At 55.8% G+C, this 10,644-nt stretch overlaps 3 protein-coding genes across 3 annotated transcripts; 2 read left to right on the forward strand and 1 right to left on the reverse strand.

Annotated features, from left to right (window-relative positions):
- Window positions 1-290: 290 nt before the first annotated feature.
- On the forward strand, window positions 291-2,639 carry GMORB2_6808 (PPR repeat; the record flags this gene model as incomplete). The annotated part of the gene is made up of 2 exons (XM_035468776.1): window positions 291-764; window positions 831-2,639. 2 exons carry the CDS (start codon window positions 291-293, stop codon window positions 2,637-2,639), a joined length of 2,283 nt encoding a protein of 760 aa, XP_035321910.1.
- A 384-nt stretch (window positions 2,640-3,023) lies between these two features.
- Window positions 3,024-4,127, reverse strand: GMORB2_6809 (uncharacterized protein; the record flags this gene model as incomplete). Its single annotated transcript, XM_035468777.1, has 1 exon — window positions 3,024-4,127. The coding sequence occupies one exon, from the start codon at window positions 4,125-4,127 to the stop codon at window positions 3,024-3,026; it is 1,104 nt and encodes a 367-aa protein (XP_035321911.1).
- A 1,494-nt stretch (window positions 4,128-5,621) lies between these two features.
- On the forward strand, window positions 5,622-10,262 carry GMORB2_6810 (DNA polymerase alpha subunit A; the record flags this gene model as incomplete). Its single annotated transcript, XM_035468778.1, has 4 exons — window positions 5,622-5,919; window positions 5,992-7,083; window positions 7,155-8,443; window positions 8,511-10,262. The coding sequence occupies 4 exons, from the start codon at window positions 5,622-5,624 to the stop codon at window positions 10,260-10,262; spliced, it is 4,431 nt and encodes a 1,476-aa protein (XP_035321912.1).
- Between the last annotated feature and the right edge of the window lie 382 nt (window positions 10,263-10,644).

Below are 10,644 nucleotides of genomic sequence, written 5' to 3' on the forward strand. Positions count from 1 at the left end.
ACCCGGCGAAAAAGAGAGGTGAGGTTTTGGTGATGAGAACGCGGCGCGCGGCAAGACAAAGAGAGAGAAGCCAACAGCTTGGAAGTTGTCGGTTCTGAGAGCTAAACCCGTTTTAGTAGACGCGTTCCCAAGAGCTGCCAGCTGATAAGATAAGCTGCCGTTGTGGGCCATCTTCTCTCTCCAGCTTTTCTCTCCTAATACGATGATATTACTTCAAGCCAAAGAGGTCCGTCAGAGCAAACTCCTCTCTAGTCTGCTCTTCATCTCCGTCCCACCTCACCGTAAGAACAATGGTGCGCAGCTTGTTAGCATGCGCTGCCCGCTTGCCAAGGGCAGCCTTTGTCTCCTGGGTACCATTTGGAGCACGGAGGGGGCCTGTCGCCGTCCTCCCACGCACAGCACGCATATTGGATGTTCGTCTATTCGCGAACGCCGTCGGCAACACGTTACCGGCGCCGGAAGCAGCAGATGTGCCCCGGACCCTCGAGAAGAGCGGTGACGATGACGCCGACGTCGCGGAAAAGAGGTCCAAGGATAGACTTCAGGCTGTTGTCAAGAAGCACCTGCGTCACATGTCTGACGACCCGTGGGCCGTGGGCCAGTACGTCGAAAAGGCCCTTGCGCGCGGTGCCTTTGACGAGGCGCTCCTGCTGGTGCAGAAATCGAGTGCCGGTGGGAATCAGGTTGTCGTGGCCTGGAACCACCTGATTGACTATCAGTTCCAGCGGCAGCAGCTGAAGCACGCCCTCAAGCTGTACAATGATGTAGGTTTCCTTTCTCTCTCTCTCTCCTTCGTCCTTCTACGTGACAGCTGACCCGAAGGCGAACAGATGAAGAAACGCGGTCAGCTCCCCAACGCTCGTACCTTTACCGTCATGTTCCGCGGCCTGGCTAAGTCTCAACACCCGAAGCAGGCTGTCGCCGAGGCCGTAAAGCACTACAATGTTCTCCTCAACGACAAGCGTCTGGAGCCCAACTCGATCCACCTCAACGCCGTCCTCAACGTGTGCGCCCGCGCCGGCGACCTGGAAAACATGTTCCTCATCGCCAACAGCGTCAACGAGTCCACCCGTTCGCCCACGGCATACACCTACACCACCATCTTCAACGCCCTGCGCCACCACAGCGCCGCCGCCTCCCCTCGCGCCGGCGCCGGCTCCCGCGCTTCCAGAGACGAAGACGGCGACGACCTGCCCGCCGACCAAAAGTACGCCAACGCCATCAAGGTGGTCGAGCGTGCCAAGGGTCTCTGGGAGGAAGTGGTCCGCAAGTGGTTCGCCGCGAGGATCGTCATCGACGAGGAGCTCGTCTGCTCCATGGGCAGACTTCTCCTCGCTTCCCCGCGTCGCGAGGACAAGCGTCAGATCTTTGACCTGCTCGAGCAGACCATGAAGATCCCCAACCTCGTACTGAAGCCCGAGCTGGGTACCGCCCAACCGGACGAGTCGATGCGCAACATTGCCGCCACAGCAGCAGCAGCAGCAGCAGCGGCAGAAGCAACCCCCGAGCAGCAGAAGCCACCGCAGCAGCGAGGCAACGCCGCCAGGCCGCATCACAAGAACCGCCCGGCCGCTTACGCCGTGCCCGGCCGCAACACACTCGCCCTCGTGCTCACGACGCTGTCTGCCACGCGCCAGACGACGGCAGGCATCAAGTACTGGAACCTGATGGTGCGCCACTACGGCGTCGTGCCTGACCGCGACAACTGGCTGAGGCTCCTGGGCATGCTCAAGGTGGCGCGATCGAGCGCGCACGCGGCGTCCATCGTCGACATGATGCCCGACTCCCACCTGGACGCCACGGCTTTCCGCATAGCCATGGAGACGTGCGTGCGCGACAACCTGAACCGCAATAGCGTGGCCAACGCCAACGCCATCCTTGACAGCATGCTCCGCCGCCTGGAGCACCCAGACCTGCACGCCATGCGCCTGTACTTGCGCGTCGCGCTCGTGAGCCACGTGCACCTCCGCTCCATGCCCGACGTCGAGGAGGCCAAGCGTCTGTACGGCGTGCAGATCACCGAGTCCCTCGCCCGTCTGTGGGACCCCTACAAGGCCGCCCACTACCGATGCTTCAAGGCCTCTGACCCGTCCCGCAGCAGCGGCAGCGGCAGCGGCAACCTGTATAACGAGAAGCGCGAAGTCATTGCCCTGGCCCGTCAGTTCATCAGCGCCTTCGACAAGGTCACGTCCGAACACCTCCTCCCGGAAAAAGACCTGCGCGACCTGAAGCCTATAGCTGCCAAGATCAACCGCGAGGTCCAGTCCTTCTTCGCCGACCGCGAGACTCGCGAGCCCAACCTCCCCTCCTCCCTGTCCAAGAGGACAACCACCGAGAACGACGATGACGACGACCTCGTCATGAGGCAAGGCTCAGAATGGGTCTGGGACACGTACAGACCTCCCAGACGGGAACCAGAACCCAGATACAACAAGAACAACAAGAACAACATTAATAGCAGTAGAGACAGAGTCAGGGATAACCGTGGTAATGGCAAGACTTCCTATCCATGGGAACCGACGCCATCGCGCGAAGACTCCATCCAAGCTCCCCAGTCTAGATCTAGACCAAGGTCGACGGGTAACTACCAGAGGCCTGGAAACAGATCGTCATCAAACGATAGGCGGGACCAGTGGTAGACGTCTACCGAGTGTGTATATATAGTGTGCAACAGCCATGGGCGGGACAAACAATTGTATTATACGTGTAACAAGAGAGGGGAGAAGAAAAGGTCAAAACATATGGCATATACCCTCCGTTGGGATTGGCATAGCGTGGAACAAGGGAGTTTTGCTTTGGGAGGATCACATCTTGCATAATACTACTACTCTTCTTCCAATATGTTTTGGTTTCTATCATATTCGGATTCCTCTAAATACTGCATTGTACTGTTTTTCAATGCCTCTTTCCCTTGTGACTCTTTCTGACGAGCGGGAACGACTGTGAATTTACTGTCCCCGTCTAATCAATACCTGTCAGTGATAATCGACATGACAGCCATCGCAAGCTACCAAACCAAACATTTAGACCCACGTTCCGCCACAGCCAGCAGTCATATCGCAGGAGGGGGGGCTTAGCCATAGAGGAGACATGCCAGGGGGCTTCTTGCTCTTGCCTGAGCACGAAGATGCTTCCGTCTCAGAGTCGTTCTCGGGTGGTGAATAAGGATGTCTCCGCAACGCCATCAAGGCACTAACACGACTGTTCCATGGCACATGGTTCTCCGATATGTCTGTATTCACGTCGTCATCATCAGGAGGAATCACCCGTATCTGGGGCGGCCCGCCATCAGCTCCCGTCTTTTTAGCCACACTGTTGACCGGTCCGGTGAGAGGCAGGTACCGGGGGCGGCTCGCGTCGTGTGGGGGAGCTTCTGGTGGCAGCTGTTGGGGTTCGCGGGCCTCATACTCGTAGTCCGTCATGGCCGAAGCTGCCTCAGAAGTAGCTTCTGTACAATCCCGCTCTTGGATCGGGTTACTTGTTGACCGCAGCGAGGCCACACATGTCCCCGAAGTATTGCAAGATCGAACTCGTTCCATACTTCCAAGATCCCCGTCGTAGTGCAATGATGAGCACGCATCTTTTTCCTCGGGGTTGTCTACCCAAAGACCCATGTATTGGAGTGCCTGACGGTTGCGTTCCCACCGTTCATTCGGTAGGCGCTTATCGCGACCTGAGGATGGTAGCCGTACAGCACCATGGCGGTAAAGCTGGTAGAGCTCCGGTTCCTTCAAGTCCTCCATTGATTCCTCCTTGATGTCTGACAATTGGGGCCCATGGGTCAGCTTCCTCAGAGGAATTGATTGTTCCAGAATTGTTTCGAGGAAGTGCACAGGGACGCCCTCTGGGCCGTCCGGAGAGCCAGCCCGATCTTGCCCACAGCGACGGCATCGCCTCAGCTCTTCTTGAACCGAGTCTGCGGGCGGGGGGGAGGCCTTCATACGGCCTAGAGCTTGATCGGACACACATTCCTCATCTTCCTCGCAGGCGGAAGAGGGTTCATATTGCTTACCGCCATCGGTATGGTTTTCCTGGACACCCGGCGGAGTAGACGGACCCGCTTCGTCCACAAGCCCGTCGCGGTATTTAGAATCGATGGCATTTGCAGCTTGCTCCAATAAGGCCATGAATGCCAACGATGAGTCCTTGCTGTTCCTAGGCGATTCACAGAGTATATCGAGGCGCGGAGGGGGCACTCTGCGGGTGGCTTGCCGAGCTTTTTCGTCCTCCAAGACTGGTACACGATCATCCCTTGGATTGGTAAAGAAAGCCATTGCACTTTCTTCCCTAAAAGTGAAATCTTCATGATGCAGTTTGGCTTTGACAGACCGGAAGATGTTGCTCAAACTTCCTCTCCGCTTGACAGCACGGGCAGGAACTGTGATAGTCAATGGTCAGCGGGACGGGGTCACAGCTATGAGAGAGGGAGCGTATGGCGCGTCCCAGTACCCAGAATAGCAGCTCACCATCTGGTATACCATCATGGTCATAGTCTTCATCATCACGGCGCTTGACGTCGGGCCGGTTACTCCATGAGCGGTGCTGCAGTCTGCCCTGCCGCTAGTTGGGGCGCAGAGTAGTATGGCGAGACCAATGAACGCGAGCAAGCAGATCGTGGAAGAACATGATGTCGTTTAATATGCAATTTCGGTACAGAGAAAGAAGTACTAAAAGAAAGAAGGCGCAGATAAAAAAATGAATGAAAAAAGAAATGAAACGATGGAGGCTCTCGAACACCAAGATCGTGAGCTCACCTAACGATAGTCGGAGCTTGTGTTATGAAGAGTTGGGGAACGGTCAGAGGAGAAGCACCAAGAGATGAAGGTGGCCAAGGCAACGAACGGGTCGACAACTCCTGAATGGTCTTTCCTTGGATGACGTTGGGAAGGAGGCTACTGTGTTCCTTCCTGCCTTATAAGTGGTGAATCTACTGCTACTATTGGCAGTTGAGGCAGGTGCGGACAGGGTACAGCTATGTGCTATTAGCACCTACCGAATATCTACATTGGTCCAGACTACAAGGTGCTCGACGAAACATGTAATCTGTACATATCACTCAACAGCAGAACATCTCTAATCTGTAAAGATAACATTAACACCATGATGGATGCCCCCCCATTATCAGTGTTGTTCGCGACAAATTGCCAACCGGTGCAGAAGCCGTTTATTACGAACGGACTCCATGTATCTGGCCGTGGTGGACCACTAACGTCGCAGAGCTAGGTACATGGCAATGGTCAGCAACTGACCCCACAGGTACTTTACAGGCCCCGTAGGTTCTAATAATACAAGGTACAGCCACCAATGCTGGAGGCTTTGCAAGCTTTAAATGCAGGGGACTTCACCAGTCTTAAGCGCATACGAGTACAGATTAGAGAGCCCTGTACGCGACGCGTTACGCGGGGGGATGGACGCGTCTCCCCTAGACCGCGTCTGTGCTCAAGGCCTTTAATTGATTTCGCCCTGGACAGACTCTCCACCCTCACCCCCATGCCTATTGCCCATACACCATAACTCCCTCCGTACATTCTCTCTGACCTTCCTCATCACGACTGTAGACAGGCAGGTATTCATATATGCCCTTCTTCTTCTCTGTCTAGCGACTCTGCCAGTCTTCAGCCATGGCAAAACTCACACACAGGGCCAGGCTGGCGGAGCTGCGTGCTCTCCGTCAGTCCGGAAAGAAGGCCTTTGCCAACTACAATGTCGACGAAGCCGACAACGTCTTCGACGAGGTCGACGAGGATGGATACAAGAAGTTGGTCCGTGAGCGCCTGAACGAAGATGACTTCGTTGTCGACGATGACGGCGAGGGATATGCCGACGACGGCCGAGAGGACTGGGATCATGTCCAGAGATACGACTCGGACAGCGAGGCCGACGAGATTAGCCACAGGGGAGGACGCCCAAGTAAAGCGAGTGAGTACTGCCTTTTGTCATGAGCATCTTGCTACACAGCTTGTTGGAATACCTGCTAACGTCCGCCTGCAGCCAAAAAAGCTCGTGAGGACGAGCAGGCCAAGCGTGACGCCAACGACCAAGATATCGGCAATTTTTTCACCAAGAAGTCTGTCACGGCCCAGCCCAAGCCCAAGATTGCCAAGACCCAGGATGATGTTGATTTCATGGCTGGTCTCCTCGGCGAAGTCGATACCAACATCCCCGCCCCAACCAGGATACCCAAGCACGAGCGATCAGGTGAACGTCGCAAGTCGCGTGCTCTCTCCCCCGCACGTGAACAACCATTGTTGAAGAAGATGAAGTCGGTCGACACCCGCTTCACCTCGTCCCCGCCTGCCCTGCCCACTGCAGACGATGAAAATGAGGGTCACATGCCGCCTTCCATCATTGAGGAGGAGCCCCCGAGCACCGCAGATGTGCCCATGAGCGACCCTGCTCCCTCGTCTCCGGCCGCCAAGGTTGCCCAAAGAAAGGCTCATTTTAGGGAAGAGCCCAAGGACGACGATATCGAGGACGACATGATGGAAGTTGCCCACGCCGGTGCAATTAGGACGGTCAGCGTCAACATTAGCGGCTCCAAGCCCATCAAGAAAATCCTCAAGCAGCCAGAGCCTTATCCTACTCCAGCCGGCTCCTCCCCAGCCAAGCCCCTGCAGTCTTCCACAGTCGACTCCTCAGAATGGAACCAGCTCAATGACAGTCTGAATGTCGTCACCACCTCGCCTGACACCAGGTGCGTCGGCAAGATTGACCACAAGGACGCCATCGAGGCTGATGGAAGCCTCAACTTCTTCTGGACCGATTATACCGAGGTCAATGGAAGTCTGTGCCTCTTCGGAAAGGTTCTCAACAAGAAGACAAACACATACGTCAGCTGTTTCGTCAAGGTTGACAACATCCTTCGCAAGCTCTTCTTTCTGCCTCGTCAAAAACGGCTCAGGAATGGCGCCGAGACAGATGAGGACGTTGAGATGACGGACGTTTACGACGAGGTTGACGAGATGATGACCAAGATGAATGTCGGCATGTACAAAATCAAGGCCTGCACTCGCAAGTACGCCTTTGAACTTCCCGATGTCCCCAAGGAGGCCCAGTACATGAAACTCCTTTACCCCTACACAAGTGAGTTGTGCCCTTCTGCGTACAAGAAAAAGAAAGGGATTAATGGACGGTGTTGCTGACCCAGACCAAAGAGCAGCAAGTTGACCCCAACCGCATGGGCGAGACGTTTTCGCACGTCTTTGGCTCCAACACAGCCCTGTTTGAGCAATTCGTTCTCTGGAAGAACATTATGGGACCGTGCTGGCTGAAAATTGAGGACGCTGACTTTGGCGCCATCAAGAACGCCTCGCACTGCAAGCTCGAGGTGCTAGCTGAGCATCCCAACATGGTCTCGGTTGCAACCGAATCGGACAACCTGGACGCGCCGCCCCTGACCCTGATGAGCGTCGCTCTCAGGACAGCCTACAACCAAAAGGAGAACAAGCAGGAGATCCTGGCCATCAGTGCCAGGGTCTATGACAATGTGCTACTTAGCGACACGACCCCGGCTGGGAAAATACCTTGCCGCACCTTCACAGTCATCCGACCTCATGGCCCGTCATTTCCTATCGGGTTCGACCAGTTGGCCAAGAGCCGATCCAAGGGTGGGCCCATTGTGCTCAAGAAACAAGAGTCGGACGTCCTTAGCTACTTTTTAGCGCAAATGGATCTGACAGATCCCGATGTCATCTTTGGCCACCAGTTTGAGGGAGTCGACTACAGCGTCCTCCTGGATCGATTGCAAGAGAAGAAGACTCATCAGTGGTCAAGGCTGGGCCGCTTCCGCAGATCGCAGTGGCCGAGCTCTATCACCAAGATGGGTGGTAACGTCTTTGCCGAGCGCCAGATCATTTCTGGGCGACTCCTCTGCGACCTTGCCAACGACATGGGCAAATCGGTCATGAACAAGTGCCAGACATGGAGCTTGACCGAGATGTGCAGCCTGTATCTATCCGGCGACAACCGCCGCCGTGATGTCGATAACGAGGTTGCCCTGAACACTTGGGCCAAGGAGAAGAAGGGTCTCATGGATTATATCTCGCACATGGAAGCCGACACGCATTACATCGCAGCCCTCGCCTTGGGCACGCAGATCCTGCCTCTGACGAAGGTCCTGACCAACCTGGCCGGCAATTCATGGGCGCGTACGCTGACCGGTACCCGCGCTGAGCGCAACGAGTACATTCTTCTCCACGAGTTCCACCGTGGCAAGTACATTTGCCCCGATAAGCAAGGCTTCCGTGGCCGTCCCAGGCCTGAGGACGAGAACGAGGAGGGCGGAGAGACGAAGAAGAAGGACAAGTACAAGGGCGGTCTCGTCTTCGAACCTGTCAAGGGACTCTACGACAAGTTTGTGCTTGTCATGGACTTCAATTCTCTCTATCCCTCCATCATCCAGGAATTCAACATTTGCTTCACGACAGTCGACCGCTCCGCTGTTGTAAGGCCGTCCCACCCCCCCTCTTCCCTTTGAACAACAGTTCCACTAACCTGTCATTCACGTACAGAGCGAGGACGAAGATGCCGTCCCCGAGGTGCCTACGGACCAGGAGCAGGGTATCTTCCCCCGGCTGATTGCCACACTCGTCGGGCGACGTCGCCAGGTCAAGAGTCTGATGAAGGACAAGAAGGCGACACCGGAGCAGCTTGCCACTTGGGACATTAAGCAGCTGGCGCTGAAGCTGACGGCCAACTCCATGTACGGTTGTCTGGGATACACCAAGTCTCGTTTCTACGCCCGCCCCCTGGCCGTCCTGACGACTTACAAGGGCCGTGAGATTCTAAGACGCACCAAAGAGTTGGCCGAGAGCAATTCGCTGCAGGTCATCTACGGTGACACGGACTCGGTCATGATCAACGCCAATGTGAACTCGATCGCCGAAGCCTTCAAGGTTGGCGCCGAGTTCAAGAAGGCCGTCAATGAGCAGTACAAGCTCCTGGAGATTGACGTCGACAATGTCTTCCGACGCATCCTTCTGCAAGCCAAGAAGAAGTATGCAGCCATCGACCTTGTCGAGAAGGACGGCAAGTATATCGACAAGCTCGAGGTCAAGGGTCTGGACATGCGCCGTCGTGAATACTGCGCCCTGTCCAAAGAGATCTCACAACGCCTGCTGGATGAGATCCTGTCTGGCAACGACACCGAGGTCTCGATTGCGCGTATTCATGAGTACCTACGTGAGACGGCGGACAAGATGCGAGAGCAGCAGATACCCACGTCCAAGTACATCATATTCACGCAGCTGGGCAAAGGACCCAAGGAGTACCCCAACGCCGACTCGATGCCGCAGGTCCAAGTCGCCCTCCGCGACATGGAGCGAGGCAAGACGGTGCGCAAGGGTGACGTGGTGTCGTACATCATCACTGGAGACGGCAAGAGCTCGGAGACGGCAGCCAAGCGAGCACGCGCCCCAGCAGACCTCAAGGCCGACACCAGCCTGGTGCCTGACGTTGAGTGGTATATCGGAAAGCAGATCTTCCCCTCCGTAGAACGACTATGCGCCAACATCACGGGCACGTCGACGGCGCAGTTGGCTGAGCAGCTGGGTCTGGACGTGCGCAAGTACAGCTCTGTACAGAACAACGGCGGGTCGTCCAACAACGACATGGAGATTCACCCTCTTGAGTCGCAAATTCCCGACGAGGTGCGCTTCAGCGAGTGCTCCCGCCTATCTCTGCGGTGCCGCAGGTGCAAGTCCTCATTCGAGTTTGAAGGCCTGGGCGGCTCGCTGAACCGCATCTCTGCGTCAGGAGTGGTATGTGCCACCGAGGGCTGCGGCGCCACGCTCTCGACACTGTCGATTGTGGCTCAGGTCGAGCATGCCGTACGCAGCCAGACGTCCCGGTACTACGAGGGCTGGCTGGTATGCGACGACTCGCAGTGCGGCAACCGCACGCGCCAGATGAGCGTATACGGCACACGGTGCCTAGGTCCCAAGGGCCTGGCCACGGGATGCCTAGGCCGCATGCGCTACGAGTACACGGAGAAGGCCATCTACAACCAGCTCGTCTACCTTGCCAGCCTGTGGGACGTGGACAGGGCCAAGACCAAGGCTGTCGCCGCCGCTGCTACGGGCAGCGCATCCGTCTCGGCATCAGAGCGAGAGCAGCTCATCGCACTGGCAGAGCACAACCGCGTACGCTTTGGCACCGTCAAGTCGGTTGTGGACAAGTACCTTGACAAGTGTGGACGGCAGTGGGTGGCCATGGACACGCTGTTTTCCAAGCTCGGCTTCAACAAGATGATGGTGGCGGTGTGATAAAGGCGGTTGTTGTTCTCCTCATGACATTTCTTATCTGTTCCTGGTTCCAGGCGTTGCTCGTGTTTTATTATTATAATGAGAACGTATATGGGGGATTTTGGGTCAGGAGTTCCGTTTATTCTTCCACTTGGCTTCTATAGTAGCGCATATGATAATAAATGTGTATAGATGCATAAATCTACTGAAGGCGTATCTTGACTACTTTGAATCCCGATACGGATACCCTGATTCAATGTACACGTAGGACTTGACATTACGATTACGAGTTAGACAAATAAAAAAGAAGATAGAGTACAGATCTGTACTTGGATCATCATTCTCCAACGCACTGCATGATGTACAGTTTTAATTTTTTTACCCCCCCCCCCCCCCCCCCCCC

The sequence above is a fragment of the Geosmithia morbida genome (genome assembly GCF_012550715.1).
Source record: "Geosmithia morbida isolate 1262 chromosome Unknown scaffold_6, whole genome shotgun sequence".
NCBI classification, from domain to species: domain Eukaryota; kingdom Fungi; phylum Ascomycota; class Sordariomycetes; order Hypocreales; family Bionectriaceae; genus Geosmithia; species Geosmithia morbida.